The following is a 24,000-nucleotide window of genomic DNA, read 5'->3' as shown; positions in this document are numbered from 1 at the left end:
AGAGAATGACTGCGCCGGGGTGAGATCCTGCGGTAGTCCTGATTCCTCGTAGCCCTGGTAAAGCCCCATCCCGCCCTGGCCGTAGCCCCACTGGTAAGGTGACGGTGTTGTGGATGTGGATGGTGCGGGTGAGTGTGGGTGGGGTGAGGGCGGGGTGGGGTAGTGAGGGGAGGGCCATGTCTGCTGTCGCCAATCTCCCCCACCCAAACCGTACCCCTGCTGCTGCCCCGCCATGCTCACTGCAATTAGGGACACTTACACTCTGGCTCTTACTTATTATTATTATTGCACTCTTACTCCTTACAGTCTTGCTCTATTGCATTTTCTTGGTCCTGTCAATTTTACTCACTAATCATCGTGTCCTGAACTTACATTATGCCTTTTTTTTTTTTTTTTTACGTTCTCATACTACTTACTTATTACTCTTACTTTTATTTAATACTAGTTTACATTGCTCTTACTCTTATTTAATACTAACTTACATTCTTACTCATTATTCTTAACTGTTCACCACTTACTTTCTTATTGTACTCACTTTCATACTTCTTCCTGTTATTTGAACTTTTACTTTATTTCTACTTATTACTCTCACGCTTTTACTTATTATTCTTATGCTTATTTATTACTTTCTCATAAATATTCCAGTTATTCTAAACTTACATTACCCACTTACACTCTTAAGCACACTATTACTCTATCCTCTATCTCTTCCTCACACTCAATACTCCTCTTACTCTTACATTCTACTTTTAATAATTATTTACTCTTTCGCGTTCTCTTACTGCTCTTACTTGTACTTAATATACTTAATCATTAATCTCAATCAATAAACTTATACTTTTCTAAACTAACATTTCTTCCACATTTGCACGTCGCCTTACGATTATATTCATGTAAATCGTTGCCCTCCAAGGCTGTCACCTGCACATACCTTATTTTACACTTCATTTACGCCACTTACAAAACTCTTAAACTATTCAACCTTCATATTTAGCAACGTTTATATTTATACAACACTTTGGACCAAATTTCTGACCTAACCTCTCTCGAAAAACTATTATTATTATTATTATTATTATTATTACTTAATAATTTAGGAGAGTAGTCTTTTATTAACACTATGAACGTACCGTAAGAAATAATGTAGAACAGGTAACTGTCCTCAGCTCCGCAAAGGTGAGGAAACTGTTTTTTCCTTGGTCTTCGCTGTCTCTAAACTTATAAGTAAACTTACTCTTTATTTGGATGATTATAAAACTTAAGACTTTACTTAAGCAAAGATTAAGGAAGAAGTAAATGAAATGCTCTCTCTCTCTCTCTCTCTCTCTCTCTCTCTCTCTCTCTCTCTCTATCTATCTATCTATCTATCTCCCTCTCTCAAAAGCAAAGCAGGGCAGCAGCAAAAGGTTCAGATCCTCTATTCATCGCCCCTTGCCCCCTCTCCCCCAACACCCACTACGGTTTTAACAGGAGAAAAAGAAAATGCAGTCTGCTAAGTGTGTGTGCTAGCATGCGACACAGGACAGTCATTCTTTTTAATACTGGTAGATTGAGACGAATACACACACACATACAATTACACCACAAAAACATTAAAATATGAAAAGGTAATAACTGAAAAAGGAAAGAGGGGAGAACACGGAGGAGGGGTCAAGATAGCGCGATAAGGAGGGAAAGAGTGAGATTCAGTGGAGATGAGACGTAAAGACTGGGGGATCATGCAGAATGATAGAGTGGATGACCAAGAAAGGAGGAGGAGTGATAGTACAGAACAGCGAAGGTCAGACTAATGTAGAGGGAAGAATGAAACAAAAAGGTGAAGGCTGGGAAAGGAAGCGAGAATATGGAAGGAGGGAGAGGGGGAAAGAGTATGGAGTATGGGAAGGTGTGTGTGTGTGTGTGTATGTGTGTGTGTGTTAGGCAGGTGAGGCAGGAACCGGTCCACCTGCCTCAGTAATCTCCTGGGTAAACTTGTGCCAGTATAATTAATTTATTGGGGTCCCCAGGCACGTCTGACCATGCGCCTTATCCCACCACAACACCTCCATTACCACCACCACCAACCATTACACAGTTGTTCCATTATATCCACCATACGCCACTTCAAAAGGTACCATTAGATCTAACAGTCACCATCCATTATACCACTTCAGAGTTGTTCCACTAGAGCCTCCACACATCATTTCAGAATACCTCTATTAGATCTACGAAAAGCGTACCACAAAAACTATATTACCGCCACCCACTACTCCACTGCACGTCAAGCATCACTAGGTCAAACAAAGCGGTACCGTATCAGTTAAACCAACGTCCCTTGTCAGTAAGGGTGATTGCAACCCATAATCCTTACGGTGTTGTCAGAGTCTAGCAATGTCAGTTCATCCAGAGTGGGTAAATAAAATAAAAAAGATACGAGTGTGGAAAGCTCACATCATGATCCATACAAGATGAAAAGCGGTGATCAAGACCTCCCCACCTCCTGTGATAATGACTGATGGATAACTTCTTGACGAGGATAAGTACACTGTATAGTTTCATTACTTCATACATCGTTGCATTCCCCTTACATCAAAGTACATCAAACCCATAGCATTTCCTTTACCCTCTCTCATTTTCTTAGCTTCAACAAATCCCTATTTCTACAAGTCAATTCACATACAACAAATTGGGCTAAACATTTCACAAAATTCCAAGTCATCTTCGTTCATTTTTAAACTTGTCAATAAACCACACGTCTTTAATTTCGTGTAGGCGATTTTAACATTACGTTTTTATTGGTTCCAACGTATAACCCAGTCTATCATTACATCAAAAATGCCACTGCCCCCAAACCCAATTACTATCTCTCACTACAGCTCTTCAGAACTCACCACTCACAATACCTATTACATTCCATAGGTACCAATTTACACTGTGTTTCTACTACACCCCTTCAAAGATATGTATAATGGCGCATCTAGTGTCAATGGGATGCGAAGTCGTCCTCAAAAATAATCAAGTGAACATGAATACTATCTTTCAGTTAGTTATTCATTTACTGAAGATATTAACAGGAAACGTATATGAAAGCTGCATATTCATAAATTTACCATTTCTGGCAAGGAACACCCTATCCCTTCCCAGCTAGGCTATAAGCAACTTTTCTATAAGACTCGCCACTCACACGTTTCTCTCCATTCCTCTCCGTTTATTTGAATTTCTGGCTTTGTCCCGTTACTTTCTCTTATTTAATTCTATCTTCCAATGAAACGGCTACCGCGTATGTTTTTTTAACATTCAATACCACTCCAGACAAGAATAAGTTGTACTTTTCCTATATGATACTAGAATATAGCTTACGAAGCCCAAATCAGAAAACAAAACAAACACAAAACAAGGAAAACCATCTCTTATTCTCCTAGCCTGCACTACACATCAGATATCCAAGCAAACACCAAACAAGGAAAAATCAAGGAAGGTGCACACGGCAAGGGTTGTAAAAGAAGAGAGGTATCCGGCCTTGTGATTGGCGGGTGATAAAGGGGGGAGGGGTGGATTGCTAGCAGTATGTCCTCGTCTGTCCTAGCATAGTAGCACGGCATAGCAGTACACAGTTGCTTCAATTCCTGCATTTATACGAGGAAAGAAGATGAAATGATGAGAAGAGGAGAGAGAGAGAGAGAGAGACAGACAGACTTTAGTGTTTGTGTGTTTGTATATAGATAGATAGATAGAGATAGACAGATAGATATATAGATATCTATAGATAGATAGATAGATAGGTAGGTAGATAGATAGATATCCTGGCTACGGATCTACTAATAAGCAACGCAAAATCTGTACTTTTCTCGAGCGGGTACAACTGAAAGCATCTCACTGCACTACCCGTTTCTTATCTGTGTATTCTGTTTTGGAGGGTTGGGTCCTGCCGGGGTAACTACATTAGGAAATCTAGTATCGTCCTTTCCTCCAAATGGCCTGCATAGTGAATTATGGCAGACTCCCCTCCGCCTCCCAACACACACACACACACACACACACACACACACACACACACACACACACACACACACACACACACACACACACACACACACACACACACATATACACACACACACACACACACACACACACACACACACACACACACACACACACAAATAGTGGAGAGGTCCGGGCCTGCAGTAGACCGGATGAGAGATTTAGAAACAAGCTTACAATCGCTTCCCTGCCATAGCTCGGATGTGTTTTTCCTGGTATGAATAAGATAATGAGAAGACTCGCTCTTCTTTCCTTGTTCGGCCTGAAAAAGCAACTAAACACAATTTTTCCTCTCGTAACTAAGATTTGTTTTTGAAGGAGGAACAAACGACATGAGAAGACTCTACACTTCTTTCTATGTCTTTCCTGCAAGAGTATGATTGGGTCTGGAAGGAAACTGGTCTCATGTTTCTTAGTGAATCTGGTCCCAATCATGGAGTGATCATAAGGGGTGTGCCTGAGCCTGATGAGGGGGGGAAAACAAATGTTCTTAGACCGTGTACTTGTGACTCGGAGGTAAAGCCGTAACAAAAATCGCATTCTAAATTACTTGTCTACAAATAGTCCAGCGTTCAATCGGTGAATGATCTTTGGTTGGGAGATTCTAAACAGTCGTACCTACCAAACCAAATCAAGCGCTAAGACCTTCCTAACCCCTTACATGCCAAGCTTAACCTCTCAAGCCTGACCATCTTCTTAACCTCACAAACTCTCTCCCAACACACTTCTTAACCTTACAACATTCCTAACCACACAAGTTTCCTCTCATCACCTTCCTAACCTCACAGCCTCCCTCACCATCCTGCTAACTTTGCCTCGTTACTGACCTAACTCCAAATCTCACAACTCCCATCCCTGCAACCTTCCTAACCCTACCACCATTGAATGTTTTACGAAAGTTAAGTACGCCACGTTGGGAAGGAAACGATGGAAAGCTTATGAATACCGGTTAGGAGGGTAGAGTGGGAATGATAAGAGAATGAGGTAGGTCATGTTCGAGGGTATACAGTACGGTCCGAGATAAGGGTATATACAATCATCAGTTACGTACAGTACAATCGGCATCAAACGTCCTGTTGCTCCTCTTGCGTCTTTCTCCACGGACTTGAAAACTCAATGTAAGTCCGCAGCAACAGACACTAATGACTATGTAGCTTCGGATCAGTGTCAGTGTTGACAGCTTCGATTTTACGAGCCTGATTTTCCACGTTCACTGACAGATGGGCATGACAGGCGATAGGACTTTTGGTGCCGACTGTATGCACCTCTTGGACACCTTTTCACATCAAAGAAGGCACTGACAACGCCTTCAATTAGAGAACATATTTACCACTTTATTTTGACTATTTCTAGACGATTTCACACGGCTTAGGTGGGGCTTTTCGAACTGGAGGAGTTAGATATAGCCATCATTAACCCCTTCCCTACAGCAGAACTCCCCTAAGCTGTATTACAACGACTGTTTCGTGGCAGAATACAGAAGACTTCCTTGGACTGAAAGGTTAAGCAGGAATACATTTACCCCCGTTAGCAAGGTATAACGCTCACAAATTTGAAATTCTTAATATAATGAAGTGACAGGCCTGGGAGCAGAAAATGAATATTCCGAAGACCTAACTAATCTTATCACTTTCTTGACTCCGTGGTCTTCAAATTTATGTTATAAAAGTAAACAGTGTCAGGATAATGGTGATGATGATAATGAAATGGGTGGATTGTCAAAGTAACTGCGGAAAGGTTAGTAAGGTTATAAAAGGTTAGTACGAGAATGTACGGGTTAGGAATATATGGTTTGGTTAGGAAGATAGGGGCAGGTTAAGGTGGGTGTTTGGACAGGAAGGTGAGGCGGAGAAAAATATTAGGCTCGAGAGAAAGCAGAGGTTTGGATGGGTGGAGCAAAGTAAAAGTATACCCTGTGAAGATGGGCAGTGTTTGTCGTTTGTGTGGTAGTACTGGTAGTGTGATGGTTTAGGTAAAACAGTTCTCTTAGCAATGCGGTGACGAAGGGAAGGGTGAAAAGACGTGGACGGGAAGGAGTAGACTGGAAGTAGACAGATAGGGCAAGGAATATCACACCTCATAAAGATGTACAGTATGTTGTTAATTAAGCAATGTTTGGAGGTTTCAGATATCTTCCATAAAGCAGAAATTTGTAAGCACACATCATCCACATACACACAGCAGCTCGCACAAGAGGCAGAAACAATTAACTGTCAGACAAGGAGGGAAATACGAATATTATAAAATATAAGCAGACTGCGTAACTGAAATGCGTGAAAAAAAAGCAGACGACGTAAAAGAAAAGCGGCAGATGACGTACAAGAGAAGCGACAGATGAAGTACAAGAAAACAGGCAGATGACGTACAAGAAAAGCTTGAGAAAGGAATATAAGCAGACAGCGAAATAAAAAGGCATTAAAAAAAAAAAAAATGCCACTACGGGTAATGCTGGCAGTTATATAAAACTGCTGGAAATATTTAAACAAGATCAGTGCACCAGTATATCCAAGAAAGCACCCTTCAGCCACAGGTTAAGTCATATATAAAATGCAAGTTACTCTCGCCGTGCAATATGCAGATTTCCTACGAAAACTCTCTCACCTGCTAGTTACACACCTTCACCTGGGAAACATTAGTATCTCACCCAGACAACTCCTGAGGGTGAAGATGTGGTTGGCATTATGTCACTTATTTACTCAGAACAAATTACTGACTCACCCTAGGATAAACACTAAATAATTTACTCACTCACACATCCAGGGCGTCTAAATTCATGAGCCAGTGTAATTACAACATAATAAGAATGGCACCTAAACCACCTACTGACACCTTAACTGCTTGCTGACTCACGTAAACAAATTACTGGCTCACTTCAAAAGAACATACCAATAATCTCCCAGTTTCACCTAAAACAGAATAATCATGATTTAACTAATTCAAAATTCTTCCCACTGCCCTACGTAGTGGTGTCCTGGGTGAGGGTGAAGTGTGTGCGACAAAAGCACACACACACACACACACACACACACACACACACACACACACACACACACACACACACACACACACACACACACACACACACTCTAATTTCCCTATTTCACTTTTTTAAAAAATCTCCCCATTCCAATCAACCTCATCTTAATCACCCAAAATAACAACTGCTGGATTACCTGGGTGTCCTGACTCCTGAGCACAGTAAGGAGACTCTACACTGTGGTCCTCGTGCCAGGTGTAGGGAACTACTACTATATACTATCTCCCTGTTTCGCCAACAAAATCCATTCTCACTTACGTTAGAACAAATCATCATAACTTCTACTGGCTTACCTGGTGGTGTTCTGGGTGTCCTGGGTGTGGGTGAGGTGTAGGGCACGACGCGGTGATGACTCCGCAGGTTGGCGGCGATGCGGGAGGAGAGAGTCACAGCGGAGGGAGGAGCAAGGGGCGGCGTCTGTCCGTATGCCACGCCCCCACTACCCATGTACCACCCGTCTGCCACACACGATTGGTTGGTTAGTTTACACCTACAGAGGTCCCGATTGGGTGTTGTTGTTTTGGTTAGGAAGAACTTACTGTACCTATTTCACCTTTACCTGGGCCCGATTTTCGTCCTTCTGTAGTTTATTTCGCGTAGTTCAATGACACATGGAGACACAGCAATGGTTCTACATCCTTTCCACTGCAATCTTCGTGAGTAGCATCATACTCTCGTTTTAATTTGTGAACACTTAGCAATCAAGATGGGGAGCTGGCAATTAAAGACCAAGTTTAAGTAAAATGTTAAGATATCGGGACAGGGATCTTTTTATCCTTAGTAATGAAAAGGAGCTACGGTTGATTATTGCTTGGAATAACTTAGTGGCGAGTTGGACATCCCGTCCCCCTTCCAGTAACTAAAAGAAACTGGATTTGCAGATTTTAATTAATGTATGTATTTTTTTTTTTTTTTTTAAATAAGACAAGAGGATCTTTTTAGTTTTTAATTAACTGATATTTCTGCATCGAGTTCTACGATTAAGAGGCTACTTTAAAAACCTGCTGATTAAAGTGTTCCTTACATTCAGGTGATGACTCTGTTTTAAAAGCTGCTGGTTACAGTTTTTCCAAGATTCAGAGGGGGCTATTCTTGAACTGTTTTTATTATTTTCTCGGATTCTAAGGGTGAGACTACTTTAAAATCTGCTGATCAAATTTTCTTCGATGCAAAGGATGTGGTGTTATATACTGATTGTCTCCAAAAGAAAGTAGAGCTTTTGTGAGTACATTTTACAGAACATTGGTGTGCACTCTGATTTTTTTTAAATGTTTTTAAGCTTTATAATTTTACTGGGCATCTCTTCATCATTCACTTGCATTCTATATGAATGCTGGGAAGAAAAGTATTTTCTCCATGAAATTACTTCCCTTCATAGCCACTGAGTTAAGCCTAATTGATAAAGATTATACCATCACAAGATTATTTGACTGTTCCTACTGAGTACACGTTCCATTTATCAAAAGCATGTAAAAAATGAAAATCAACTGATACCAAATAATAACCATGCATTGAAAAATTCCGTTAGAGTAAGAAGAAAGTTACACATAAAAAATATTTACATAAATAAAAAATCCGTCTGAGTCAAAACAGCACATGCATTCTGATGGTGTGAAATGGTTGCATCCTTGTGTTACCTTGCATATTCCTGCGGCCATTAAGGTTACTGGGAAGTGATCGGCGTTCAGCTTCAAAATTGAAAAAATTCTTGCGATTTGGTTGCAACCTAGCTATACCGGCCAGCATCCTACTTGCACCAGCCACCGTCCCAAAGCCTGGAAAGCCTGGAGAGGGCAAAAGGTGCAAGCAATAAGCACAGGCGTTATAGAGAAGCATAGGCGCTAGCAGTGGAAAGTGCAATGAAAATATAATATAAATAAAATAAATAATCCATTGGGAAAATTAAGCAGTAAGCAAGTGCAGCAAGAGCACAAGTGATTATGGTTAAAAAAAAAAAAAGCAAAACAAAATATAAAAAAACAAATAAGTAATCCATAAGGAAAAGTAAACACAATTAGTGAGCAGCTGCATGAAGAGCACAAATGAATATAGCAAAAATGCAAAACATAGTAGTAAATTGTTACAAATATCAAGAGAATGGGAAAATCAGTAAGTTGCAGCAAAAGCAAACCATTTAAAACAGTGCGGCAATGTAGAACCAACCAATCAAGGAATATTACACTAAAAAGTTGATGGAGCAAAGCAAGGAATGTAAAAATGGTTATGAATAAACAAACAGCCGCTGAAGCAATATTAAACAAAATACGTTAGCGGTCACAGTATAAGACAAATGAAATACTCAGGAAACACGAATATAACAAGTTTAAGGAAAAAAGCATTACCCCTTTCAGGCTAACGATTATTTTGTTTCTTTTTTTGATGCAAGAGATTTATTGGAGCGGCCCATGCTGTAAGTCACACCCTAAGGTTTCTCGGACGCAAAGTGCTTCCCTCCCGTAGACTCTTAAAACTGTTATACTATTATTCATGTTACCTCTTGATGACTTCAGCTGCTAAAGGTCTTCCAGTAGTGACGGAACTACTGAAAGCTAAATCTAACTTTATTATAGTAGATTGTAAAAGCTCGGCAGACCTGAATCACTAGGTGGGGGGAAAGGTCAAGGCTAAAAAAATAATAATAAAAAACAAGCAAAGGTAAAAAATAATGAAAACAAAGCTAAACAATCAACAAGGTCAAACAAAGGGGAGACACGGCCAAACAATAAGTAGGCAAGGAGAAAGAACAAACCAGGACAGACAAGGTTAAAGCACGAACGATGCGAAACCAGATTAATGAGAGGGGGAAGAAAAAGATAAAACAAGGCCAAAAGGAGAATCGAGGCAAAAAAAAAAAAAAATCTTATTGAGGAAAAAATAACAACAAATTGCCAAAAGGAGAATCAAGGGCAGACAAAGCTTAAACGTCATGCACAAGGTAAGAAAATAAAGGAAAGGGAAAAGGTGAGACAAGGTCAACATACACTGCTGATGGTGCTGTGGATAGTGAGACATCAGGTCACGGTGGGGATGCAGGTCAGGTCGCTCCTTAGTGTCCAGGAACGCTTTGGCGAATGGGTTGTGTTTGATCTTCAGCGCTGTCACCTGGGGAAGAGGCGAAGGAAACAGGTGACAGTGAGTGGAGAAGTGGGGGAGAAAGGTGAGAGTGAATGGAGAGGTGGGAAGACAGGTAAGAGTGAGTGAAGAGATGGGAGAGAAAGGTGAGAGTGTGTGGAGAGGTGGGAAGAAAAGTGAGAGTGAGTGGAGAAGTAGAGGTGACAGGTGAGAAAGGAGAGGTGCGGGGGTGTCAGTAAGAGAACACTGGAATAAAAGGAATAACAAATAACATGGGGCATATTGGCCCATTACGGTTAATTTCTGGGGTAAGGCATAACCCCGAAGAGATAACCAACCTGAGTGAAGAAAAAGATAGGAAAGAGGATGGCGGAATGGCGAGAACCGGAAAAGGGTGGGGAAAGAGGATGTAGGGATGGGGAAGAGAATAAGAAGAGCTGGAAGGGAAATAAGAATGGAGGGCTTGAGAAGAATGATGGGAAGGCGAAGCGATGAGGGAGGAAAGGGAGGAGGAGAGATAATGGGGAAAGAGAGTTGAGAGGGAGGCTGGAAGCTGCGAAAGCTGAAGAGTGAGGGTGAGGGAAGGAGGAGAGAGAAAAAAAAAATCCCCACATGAACAAAACCGTTTTTCATGAATGTGTCCGTGGCAGCGAGTGGACTAAAGGAGACAGACAACAGACTAAGCCTGACATCTTTCAACGCTCCCACTGGCAGAATGTTAGGTGCGCTGAATGAAACAAGTCCAGTAAGAGCTCGAGTCAAATACCAGTGCAGAATTGAAATGACTTTAAGACTTTAATCCTTCACTACGATGACGCCTTACCTTTTCCTGCTTCCGCCAAATGATGTAATTCAAGTAAGATTCTCTTCAGTATTCTTTCTAGTATAAGGGGAGTCCTCCCAGGCTGAATAATATCGTCTCGTACTAGCTAAATTATCAAAATACTTGTAATTTTGAAGTAATTAATCCCTTTCGTCACAAATATTTCTCGTAACTGGATAAAAACTGATTTTGTAATGAATGCAATAGGTTCCCAGTTCGAGATAAGGTAGCTGTAATTCTTTCCGTCAGTGAAGTCCTTCTTGGGGAAAAAAAAAAAAAAAAAAAAAAAAGTCAGGCAGCAGGATGATGAACAAAATCAATGTCTCTGCAGAGTGAGGCAAGGGGAGAAAAGGATGGGCAAGAATGGGCAAGAAAGGCAAGGAGGAGGATGAGGAGGACGAAGACCAAGTAAGATAGAGAGGGGGAAATGGAAGCAAGGAGAAGCAGACAGTGACAGGGAGAGGAAGAGAGAACGAAGGATAAGCTGGTGGAGACAGAGTGGGGGAGAGGGAGGCCAGGAGAGGCAGATGGAGGCAAGGAGGGGGAGAAGGAACCAAGGATAGCTAGTGGAGGCAGGTAGGGGAAGAGGGAAGCAAGGGCGGGAAAACTGAGGTAGGGAGGGGAAGAGGGAAGCAAGGTGAAGCAAATGGAAACAGGAGGGGGAAAGGGATGCAAGTACGGACAGTACCTGTTGGTACTTTTGCAATATCAATTATCACCATAATGGGACTCCACAGAATGGTATGGTGCGCTTGGCATGTTTTCCCCCGTCAAGACAAAGGGATTAATCCCAGGGCTAGACCTCATCAGATCATATAGCCCTGCTAGGGTTATAGGAGAGCGCTACCCCTCCCAGCACAGTAGCCACCGGGCGGGACGCGAACTCGCAACCTCACGATTACGAGCCCGACACCCTACCACTGAGCTATCACGCTCCCCCCGTCAAGACAAGGTTCCCGTCAAATGGACAGAAGAATGCACACCATTTTTTGTTATATTTTAAATGTTATATATTTGATAATATATTATCATTTTTTAAGAAGTCAGTACTACAGGAATTCAGCAAGTTGAGCTGATAAAATCGTCTTGGAGTTTTGTTGGAAACTTCCCAAGAATCCCAGGAATTTTGCTTGGAAAAACACGTATTAAAAAAAAAAAGTAGGCAATATATATGTCGCCTAGTGACCAGGAATTATTTGGGAGGCTAATACGGGGTGGGGACGAGGAGAGATAAGACGAGAAAAAAATGAGATGAGGGAGGGGGAAAGGGGAAATAATGTAAAGGAAAAAAAAGGGGGTGAAACTAAGAGAAGGAAATGGAAGTACACAGCGGTCTGGTAATGGAAGATATTAACAAAGTTAATAAAGAAAGGTAAGACAGTAAATGCATGATATTAAAGGGGGGTATGATATAATGAAAGATGTGATATTAAAGTAACACATGGTAAAGCAGGGCAAGGCAAGATAAGGTAGGGTTGGGTAAAGACAAGTAAAGTAAAGTGAGGTAAGGGAAGGGCAGGGCAGGGTTGGATATAAAGTATTAGTGTAAAGGAAAGGAAGGTAATAAGTGGGGAGAGAAAAGTGAAGATATATCCAAGGTAATTCTTGAAGGTGAGGCAGGACATGGTATGCTTGGGGCCACCATCACCTCTGTTGTCTTAATGAGGTGTTAACAGCATAACGCGAGACCCAACCACGGGAAATGAGTAATAAATATAATGTGTGTGTGTGTGTGTGTGTGTGTGTGTGTGTGAGAGAGAGAGAGAGAGAGAGAGAGAGAGACAGACAGACAGACAGACAGACAGACAGAGAGTTTGAGGATATTACCCTGCCAATATCCTTCCCACACGTCAGAAAGATTCTTTTTTCCCCCCTCATATTCTTCCTGTTGTGTGCTTCTTACTGCTATCACATAAATACTTCATGTAACGCCTTCCATCGCCGCAGCAGGGAAGGAAGTGTCGGCGAATGTATTATCCTGATAGTCCATAGGAAGTACACAGAACCTGGGGCCCTATAAAGAGGGTATACGATTGTGACACTTTTTTTTTTTTTTTTTTTTTAATGCGTCCGACTCTGGGCAAAGGCGTCAGGGCCTAATTCTTGGGGTCAGTAGTCTATCCCAAGGCCCAGTAGTCCTCCTACACCTCCACATGTCACCACTTCGGCGCTAACACCCACCGTCCATATTGAATACATGATAGGGCTGTCTCATACAGGACTGGTGTATTGGTATTAGCGGGGGTATTCTTACATGTCGGCGGGTCATCTGGTAGATCAGGAAACTCTGCTTTTTTTTTTTTTATGAAAATCAAATCCTTAAACTGTTCCCTACCCCAGCCGGGATTCGAACCTGGGTCCATCAGGATTGCAGGCCGCCTTTCTACCAATTCTGCCAGCGCCTTCCCCGGAACTAATCTCACGGTCGGAATTAGTCTTACGGACGGAACTAACTGCACAGTCGGAATCATGGCCGACAGAATATTCTTTTGGCTTTGGACGCTGTGTTAAGGCGCATTCCAACAAATGGGGATAGGAGGGAAGGTAATGGATATAAGGAGAAGGATGAGACGGGACGAGAATGCAAGCGAAGGGAGAGAGGGGAAGGGATGGAAGGAAGATCAAGATGGTAAGAGAAGGAAAGGAGAGGAGGAGGGGAGAGGAAAAGAAAGGAAGGAGAGAAAGGGAAGTGGAGGGGAAGGTGGAAGAGTGGGAATTAGGGGGAAAGAGAATGGGAGAATGGAGGGAAGAGCATGGCAAGAGTGGGGTCGCGAGAGGGAAGAGAAAGAAAAAGGAGGGGAGAAGAAAAAGAAGGGAATGGGAGGGAGAAGAGGGAAGAGGAAGGGATGGAAGAGAGGGGAAAGGGAAGGGGAGGAGGGAAGAAGAAGGGATGGAAAAGAAGGGAAAGGAAGGGGGAGGAGGGACGAGGAAAGGATGGAAGAGAAGGGAAAGGGAGGCTGAGGAGGGACGAGGAAACGATGGAAGAGAAGGGTAAGAGTGGGGGAGGAGAGATGGAAGAGAGGGGAAAGGGAGGGGGAGGAGGAAAGAGGAAGGGATGGAAGAGAAGGGAAAGGGAGGGGCAGGAGCGAAGAGGAAGGGATGGAAAAGAAGGGAATGGGAGGGGAAGGAGGGAAGAGGAAGGGATGGAAGAGAAGGGAAAGAGTGGGGGAGGAGGGAAGAAGGGATGGAAGAGAGGGGAAAGGGAGGGGGAGGAGGAAAGAGGAAGGGATGGAAGAGAAGGGAAAGAGTGGGGGAGGAGGGATGGAAGAGAGGGGAAAGGGAGGGGGAGGAGGAAAGAGGAAGGGATGGAAGAGAAGGGAAAGGGAGGGGCAGGAGCGAAGAGGAAGGGATGGAAAAGAAGGGAATGGGAGGAGGAGGAGGGAAGAGGAAGGGATGGAAGAGAAGGAGGGTAAGGGGGTCCGGGAAGTGCCATATAGCTTATCATAATCCCTGAGTCAATAGGGTGGTAGTGGTACAATCTCACTCCCAAGGATCATAACATTGTCCGCCAGCCTCCCGTCCCTCACACGCACCGCCCTCACTCATCTCACCGCCCTCATCTCATCTCATCACTAAACATCTCACTCACTTCGCAGCCCTCACCTCACCCTACTCATCTCGCCACCATCACACCTCATTCATTTCCGCTCCCATTTCTCCCATTCATCCCACCGCCCTCACCTCACCTCACTCATTTCCGCCCTCACTTCTATCATTCATCTCGCCGCCCTCACGGCACCTCTCTCATCTTGCCGCCCTCACCTCACTTCACCTCTCATCTCGCCGCCCTCACCTCACTTCACCTCTCATCTCGCCGCCCACACCTCATCTCACCTCTCTCATCTCGCCGCCCTCACCTCATCTCACCTCTCTCATCTCGCCGCCCTCACCTTAACTCTTCATCTCGCCGCCTTCACCTCACCTCAGCTCATCTCGCCGATATCACCTCCTTCACTCATCTCGCCGATATCACCTCCTTCACTCATCTCGCCGATATCACCTCCTTTACTGATCTCGCCGCCATGACCTCTTTCGCCCATCTCACTATCCTCAACTCCTTTACTCATCTCACCTCCCTCACTAATCTAGCTTATTTTTACCTGCGTCGTAAGATGATACACCTAACTTGATGCATCACGATAAAATTACCCCTACCTCCTTCATTATTAACCCCCTAAACGATGGCTAATAACCCTGTATTGTGCTCTGACGTCCATGTTGGCTGCTAAGTATTTTGAGTCTCTTCACTGACCTCAGTTACATTATTCGTCAGAGCAAATCCTCCCATCGTCCGGGGTTTAAAACTATCACTGTTAATTATACTATTTTTACTCTAACTCGACTCAGATTTTCATCCTTTTGCAGATTATTTCACGTAGGCCTATGGCAGAACGTGGCAATGCTACCGCTCTACGTACTTTCCATAGCACTTCTTTGTGACTAGCATCATAATCTAGCGTCAGTCTATTCTTGCAACTCAGCATTCAAGATGGTGATGAAAATTTTAAGGGGGAAAAAAAAAAAAAGTTCAGTACCCACAATTAGCCTGCACACACATCATCGCTTTGATACTGGCTGTGAATGCAACAATGGTCCAGTAGTAACCGACAAACAATGATAAAGTGTACAATGCAAAACATATCTCAATCATGGTACCCACAACTTAATGGTACCCACAACATAAATCTCAGCACACTTTTTCCGATCTGGTAGACTGTGGATACCTGACACACTCATCTCGCCGATCGTACCTCACTTCATGCATCGTGCCGCCATCACCTCCCTCACTCATCTCACCGTCCTCATCTCACTCATCTCGTCCACAACAAAGCTGAGACCAAACACTCACTTCCTCTTCCTAGTACTCTGAGACGACGATATCCAAATGCTTAACTTCATAAGAAACAACTTGCAAGCATTTTCCTCAATCTACAAAACTAACCCCGGGTACAATTTGTTTACACGATATTCATGGTAAATATTAGACGTAACACCCATTTCCTCATTCTGGTATGCTGCGACAGAGATAAAGAGGTGAGGAGCCGAACTACAAAATCCTTGAAAAACACTACAGTGACAAAGAATTTAATACGCATAAATAGTTGGCTTAACAGAACTAAAATGACCTCTAAACTCTTTACACATTAACCTGGCCCAGAGTTTTGTCCTTTCGCAGCTTATTTCACGTATCTTAGTGTCTCTCAATTGGTAGGGTAAGACAATGATCCAGATCTACAGGTGAGATTTTTTTTTGAGGGGTTAGCCTTCATTAATCCATTCACAAAAAGATGTTTACCAGAGGATGAATAAAATCGCCTGGTGGTAGGAGAGAGAGAGAAAAGTCATCTGATACAAGGAGTTACACCACTATCACATACATTTATCCCTCTAACATAATACATACAACCACCCCAAAGCATGACTGCACGACACAGGCAAGAAACACAAAACCCAACGACCATTTAGTACCGTTAAGGTGCATAAGAACACCTGTAAGTACTGTCACACCTAATTATCCTTCCTTCCCAAACGACAGCATTACAAAGCCCACTTGCAAATTTAGCTGCACAAAAACGCCTTCAAGTACCTTCACACCCCATTATCATTCCCTCTGCTGCATAAAAACACCCTGAAATACACTCACACCTAATCATCCTTCCCTCTTAAACGCTAAACGTATCCCACGCACAGTTACAAGAATTAAATGACACCACGATTTTTTTTTCTATGTATTAAATCACCCAAAATGCTATAAAAAATACTATCACACATAATTCTTTTGCCTTCATAATCGTTAAAATTACCCGAAGTACAGGTATAAGATTTATGTGACAAAAGCTGGATAAAAAACACCTCTACATACTCTCACATTCATTATCCTTCCTTCTGACGCAAAAAAATATCTTAAAATACTGTCGCACATCATTCCTTCTCAAACGACAAAATAGCCCCATGTACAGTTACAAGGGACGGAACATTCACTTCCTCGTTCCGGTACGCACACACGCCAGGAAAATTGTGGTGTTCAGCCAAACTGCAAAATCCTTGAAACACGCTATAATGAAAAAAGAAAAGAAAAGAAAATGAACAACGAGAAACAGGAAAAAAGAAAAAGAAAACAAACATACGCATAATCTCTGACACAGCCAGACAAACTTATTCCTGAACACTCACCTCCTCGTTCTGGTATGCAGTGACGGCGATAAACTGGCACTCAGGAAAGGCGGTGCAGGTGAGGGTGCGCTGTTCACTTCCCACCTGTAGGATGTGCAGGCGAGGCTCGTACTTGTGTAGGCTGTTCAACATTATCTGCGTGGGGAGGAAAAGACAGGGAGGCAGGTTGAAAAAAAAAAAATGCGAGAGGTTGCAGCCTAGATGAGAAGGATCAAAGTGGTAAATGAACTAAGTAAGAAGAATGAGAGGGATGAATGGGGCGAATTAAGTGAGAAGAATGATTGGCTTAGAATTAGAAGGCTGCGTGGGATAAATACGTGGAGCGGGTACGGGGGGGAAAAAAAAATGGATGCAGGGATGTCTAGGCGGAGAATATTAGAGATGAGAAGCTTAGGATGTTTAGTGGGATGTGAGTGAAATGGGTGAAATTAAGGATGAGGTAAGAGCAATGTATGAAGTGAGAAAGTTGTGAGAGACGGCTATGAAGAAGTGAGGTGAAGCGGCAGTGGGGAGGGAGGGATAAATGCAGCAAATGAATGGGGTAAGTGTATCAACAGATTGGGATGAGGGAAGTGAGCTGCGTAAGAGAGTACGGTAGGAGATGAGTGAAGTAACTGATGTGTGTGGGGGGGGGGGGATGAGTAGCGGCGAGGGTACATGGGGGAAGTAAGATGAGGATGGGTAGTGGGTGGACTACGTGAATTGTATAGTCAGGACAAAAGTTCGCCTAATTATAGTTCAAATTTACGGCACATTCCTCCATGACGCATCATATCAAAAAGAAGCTTCTATACTCTATAGGCACAGAAACATACCAGGCCCGCAGAGGAGAGAAGTAATTATGGTGAAGTATTAAGTGAAATTTTGTTCCTGACTGTATGTGTGGAGATATAGTTAACGTGAAGACAGACTAGTGACAGGTTTAAGAATGTTGCTGTCTCTCGATCTGAGCTGATGTTCAAATTAAAGAGTTATACCAGAATACTAAAACTGTACTTATGGTGAGGACACTTGAAGACGGTCCAAGTTGGGCAAAAACAGCTGCATCCTCAAAATAAACAGTCAGTATGTGTATAATTCTTCTATGCTTAATAATAATGCATACTCACTTGCCCACTCATACTGCACCTCTAATACCATCCATTCCCAACATAATTTATTCCCAATAGCTATTCATTTTTAATATACTTCTCGATTACTTTATTACAGTCATCCCCTGCCCCTAATAATCACTCAGTCATCACTTACTCATCACTAAAGCGCTAATTAATCACCTCTTGCGCACTTCCTCACCAATCACCTGCGCCTAATACTCTGAATCAGGCACTAATCACCCACCACAAATACCCTTTTCCAAATCACTCATTCGGCCCATCACTCATCACTAAAGGGCTAATCGCTCACCTTTAGCATACCTTCTCAATAATTTCACGGAGAGTCATGCATCAGTCACGCACTAATCACTTACTCCTGACTCATAACACTCCTCAGTCATTCATCATCCAAGTTATCATCACTACTTGAAAAATAGTCATCATTTACTTCTAACACTCCTGTCACCCCAAGTATAGTCATCACTCAAGCTATCACCTCCATCACTCAAAAATAATTATCACTCATCCGCTACCGACTCATCACTCAAGCACTGTCACCTCTAGCATTCCTTACCTTTAAACCATTCATTACCTTTTTCACTCACCACTAACTCAGGCCACACTTATCAGTAATCCAGCACTCTTTACCGTCTGTACACACCACTCACTCATGCTACATTGATCACTCATTGCTGTTTGTACACATCACTCACTCATATCATATTCATTACTCTTTACCATTTGTACTCACCATACACTCACACCTTTCCTGCAGACTTCTTTCTTTTTGTACTCATCACTCACTCTTGTCACACTCATTCATTCCACACTCATTACTTTTTTTTTTAACTCACCTTCACCAGCTCACACTCAATATCCAGCCTATACTCATTACCTTCTGCACTAGCTCATTACCTCCCGAACTCAACTCGCGCCGGTCACCCCCTTACCTGGTCACCCTCACCTTATGAGTTCTCTGGACTGGGGGGTCTACTCCGGGGATCTGTGGTTCCTGATGGGTTAATAAAGGATGTGATGGTGTAAGTGGCCAGACCTCTAGCACTGGAGGGACTAATGAGGGATATACTTAGCCCATGAAGTCTGAACAGACTCTCAAACTTAATATAATCAGGAGGTATATCAATAAAAATAAACACAAATAAACAAATAAATAAATAAATGAGGTCTTCACTCTTTTTCACTCGCAAACCATCACACTCACCTCACACTTTTCCAGCTTCATCATGGACAATCATTATCAGAATTTTGAAAACTTCCCTGCCGGCTGTGGCGATGGGGTATGTTACATGAAATATTATTATGTGACAGCAATATGAAGCACATAACATACCAGTGTGGAAAGGGAAGATACTCTTAGATGTTCGATACAGAGTTAAAATTTTAGAAGGTAAGACACAATGTTGGCAGGGATTTACACAACGTTGGCAGGGGTTTACACAATATTGGCAGTGGTTTACGGAATGATGGCAGGAGTCTGTCATAGAATTCTGCTCGTGACAACGCTTCCCCTCACCTGTAGTCTTCCTCATAGTCACATTTACCTTCACAGCGCACGGCCATTACATCCTTTTAGCACATCTTCATTCCCTTGCACATTTTCGCATCACAGTCACCTTCCTCATTCCATCACCAACATCCTTCGTACTCTCGTTTTTCCAGCTTCATTTCTTCTACTCACATCTCCATACATTCTTCCCCACTTCATTTCTTCCTATCTAACACATACTTTTGATACGCGTACACACTTCTGTTTTCTCTCTCGATATATTAGTGAACTTCATTTTCAATTTCATTTCCTCCACTCATATTTTCACATCCACCCACCACCTTCCTTATTCCATCATTTTCTGCGGATACTCACTTTTAGATACACACACACACACACACACACACACACACACACACACACAAACTTTTGCATTCACTTTTATGCAGACTAACACTCTTCTCTATCAGCTTCATTTCCTCCACCCTCACACGGTCACATTCACCACTCACATTCCCCATACCATGATTTTACATTTTCCTTATTTTCATTTTCACTAGTTCACCCAACATTTGCCTCAATTCATCACCTCTCAACTTCATTACTTTTACCCTCACATGGAGGCACCCACTATCCCTCTCACTCATCAACCTCTTCTCATTCCCATTTTCTCATCATAAACTCATTTTCGTCTTCATTCTTCCACTCTCCTATCTGCAACGTCGCCCATTATCTTCCTCATTCTACAAACTTTTCCTCATTTCCTACACTCACCTTTTTACTCTCAACCATTAACTTCCGCATTCCATCATGTCAACTTCATATTTTTCATTCTCATGTCTTAACATCTCTCACTCTCATCGTCTCTTTAGTTCATTATTCCACCACCACTCAGCTTCCTTCTTTCCACTATCACTCGCCATCTTCCTCATTCCACCACCACCACCACTCAGCTTCCTTCTTTCCACTATCACTCGCCATCTTCCTCATTCCACCACCACCACCACTTAACTTCCTTCTTTCCACTATCACTCGCCATCTTCCTCATTCCACCACCATCACTAAACTTCCTTCTTTCCACAATCACTCGCCATCTTCCTCATTCCACCACCACCACTCAACTTCATTCTTTCCACTATCAGTGCTATCACTCATCATCTTCCTCATTCCACCACCACCACTCAACTTCTTTCTATTATCACTCACCATCTTCCTCATTCCACCACCACCACTCATCTTCATTCCACTGTCACTCACCATCTTCCTCATTCCACCACCATCACTCAACTTCCTTCATTTCACTAACACTCACCATCTTCCTAATTCCTACACCTTCCAACTTCATCTCTCCCACTCTCACTCATCATCTTCCTCATTCCATTACCCGATTTAACCTCCTTCCCTACTCATGCGACGATGGGTCCAATGGGGAATGAATATACCAAGGGGAAACGGTAAATATTCAGTATTTTATGGATGGTTGTAAAAGTGGGGAATCCTCATAGACTATAAGCAGCGTAGAGAATGGGAGTTTGGCATGGTTCGAAGGCAGGGGTCACTATTATTTAAGTTTATTGCCACACTTCCTTCCCTCTTCGTCTCCAGTACAGTTTAGTCCCCTCATCCTCCTCTCCTCCCTCTCTCTCTCTCTCTCTGGAAGCACCTCCAGTCCCATATAACCTTGCCCTGATTTAATTAACACTGCAAATTAGGACCAAACACGGAGAGAGAGAGAGAGAGAGAGAGAGAGAGAGAGAGAGAGAGACTGTGTGTGACTGTTGTGGTGTGTTGTTTTGTTTTATTTTGCGTTGTGTGTGTGTGTGTGTGTAACGGAAAGCACAGAAATAAACACACACACACACACACACACACACACACACACACACACACACACACACACACACACAGCATAAACCACCTCGCAACACGTCCCTAAGTAGCCGTCTGAATTTGCTCTCTCTCTCTCTCTCCTTTGTTACATTTTCCTATTTCGTTCGGATCCCCCTTTTTTTCACTCAGTTTCTGTATGCTCTTCCGCTGCTTCAAGAATGCCAACAGTTACATATACATTTCTTGTCCCAGTACACACACGCCAGTCCACCAACACTACAAGTACACTCCAATACACAAGACCGTTCGCCTCTACTACCTCTCGATCAGGCGTGAAAACAGTCGAAGAAAAATTAAAAATCGAATAATCATTAACCTGCCCACAGCTCTACAAAACGCACGTAATTTAGAAACTTCATAAAACACAGAACTAAAAAAAAAATGGAACTATAAGGGGGGGGGAGATATATATATATATATATAGAGAGAGAGAGAGAGAGAGAGAGAGAGAGAGAGAGAGAGAGAGGGACAAAAACAATATACGCATGGAAGTCTACGCTCCCCCCTCAAAAAAAAAAAAAAAAAAAAAAAAAATCAATGGAACTGACAGTACTAGCAAAATTCATATCAAGCCTGGGAAATAGCACGGTAAACATACCTAAAAACTCAAATGAAAAACTGAGAAACTGTGCAATACAATTAACTTCCCATAAAACCCTAAACAGCAGAACTTTTTCCTCTACAATCACAAAAAACCACGGCTGTCGAAAAAATTATCAAAATCCGTGAACAAAACACAAAAGATTCCCAGAACGAGCAAAGTGCCATAAAAGCGCAGGTGGTGTGGCATCCCGAGAAGGCGCAGGGGTGCACACGTGTATCTGGGCAGCGTGGCACACTTGAGGGCCAGTCTGGTGGTGATTTATGGCACCATCCTGACCCACAGTGCCTTCTCCTTGACCGTAAACATGGGGAGGGGGGAGGGGGAGTGGTTGGTGGAAAGGAAAAGAAGGACGGAGGGAGGGAAAAGGAGCAAGAACGGAAAGAATGAATGAAAATGGAAAGGAAAGGCAGAAAAATCCAGAAGAACAGAAAATATGAGATAATGGAAATAGGTAAGGAACTAACCAGAGATAAAGGAAATATGAAAGGGGAAAAAGGGTGAAAGAAAAAATGGAAAATAATTATTACAGATACAGATATAGCAGACAAGGAACAGAAAACTGAGATGATCATGATGGGGAGAATGGAGGAAGGTGAAGAGGTAAAGAACGAAAGGGACAGGAGAGAGTGGAAAAGAAGGTGTGAATTAAGGACGGAGGGATGGAAAGTAGGATGAATGAGAGGCAGAACTGAGAGGAAGGGAGTGGAGGGTAAGAAAGTAGACTGGTGGAGAGTGAAAATGGGGCGAAGAGACGTAGAAAATGGAAAGAAGAACAAGAGGAGGAGGAGGAGGAGGAGAATAAAGGGAGAAGAAATGAGAAACGGGAAGGGTAGTGAAATGTGGAGAAAGTCATGAGATGGAGGGAAGATAAGGAGGAAGGAAAGGGGATGGAGAACTGAAAAGAGAAAATGTGTGAGATTTAAAGGAAGGGAAAGGAGAAGGGAAAAGAGCCAGTCAGCTATCATAACCAAGATGAGTAATCAAGATGAGGGAAAACAACCCATACTCTTAAAAGGTAAGGTACAGGAGTGGGAAAAAACTTATCCCTAGTTTAACGCGCAGTTTAACAGTGAATTTAAGAACACTACACATATTTAAGATCTTGCAAAATAAGCTTCAAGTAATAGAAGCACTGCAACGAATCATGCAACTGTCGTCATCAATTAAGCTCTTCCTTTAAGTTCCCGAGCACAACACTGGAGTAGGCTATACCAAAGTCTAATGAGACAAATATTTCATTAGACTTTGGCATATACCTGCCTGGCTTAGTCTGTGCAGCTAAGACATACCTCACTCTCCCTGACAAAGTCTCGCACGAGTGATGAGGCGCATCTCCAAGGCAAGGCGACAAGACCGGTCTTAACAGGAAGTGTAAGAGTCTGCAACAACGAAGGGACGTGGCAGGACTTGTGGTACTGTTTACAGCTCAGCACAACTCAGGCTGCACCGACAGCACCGGCTTGGAAAGGCCTACGCTACCGAAACAATATTGAATTCCGCCACCCTAGAAGCCCACCCAGCACCATCATTCATTTTCAGAGGTGTTTTGTGTATGTGGTATGTGTGGTACGTGTATGTACGATTCAACAGGCTATTCAATACAAGTGTCTCGTCTATCAGTATAATGTAAACAACTCGGGGATTACCAACATGTTCATTTCGGCTTCGCCAGTGGCAGGCGGTTAACTGAAGCTATTTTCCATTTCGCGAGCGACAAGACAGAACATTAAATCTGATCTATAATCTGCTTCCAGCTGCACGCCCAGGATCCAAGTA

General features: G+C 42.8%; 1 protein-coding gene across 1 annotated transcript in view; it reads right to left on the bottom strand.

Moving 5' to 3' along the window:
• Positions 1 to 4,454: 4,454 nt before the first annotated feature.
• Positions 4,455 to 24,000, bottom strand: part of LOC145413987 (T-box transcription factor T-like) — a 73,085-nt gene continuing 53,539 nt past the window's right edge. The window contains exons 6-9 of the mRNA XM_080283559.1: positions 17,130 to 17,264; positions 10,042 to 10,162; positions 7,354 to 7,518; positions 4,455 to 4,486 (exon numbers count right to left, since the gene is read on the bottom strand). Of these exons, the coding sequence (XP_080139685.1) occupies positions 4,455 to 4,486; positions 7,354 to 7,518; positions 10,042 to 10,162; positions 17,130 to 17,264 (453 nt within the window). The remainder of the gene's footprint in view (positions 4,487 to 7,353; positions 7,519 to 10,041; positions 10,163 to 17,129; positions 17,265 to 24,000) is intronic.

The sequence above is a fragment of the Coenobita brevimanus genome, chromosome 98 (genome assembly GCF_032717465.1).
Source record: "Coenobita brevimanus isolate Jiangsu-jjx chromosome 98, ASM3271746v2, whole genome shotgun sequence".
Taxonomy (NCBI): Eukaryota; Metazoa; Arthropoda; class Malacostraca; order Decapoda; family Coenobitidae; genus Coenobita; species Coenobita brevimanus.
This window is presented reverse-complemented; position numbering and strand designations above follow the sequence as displayed.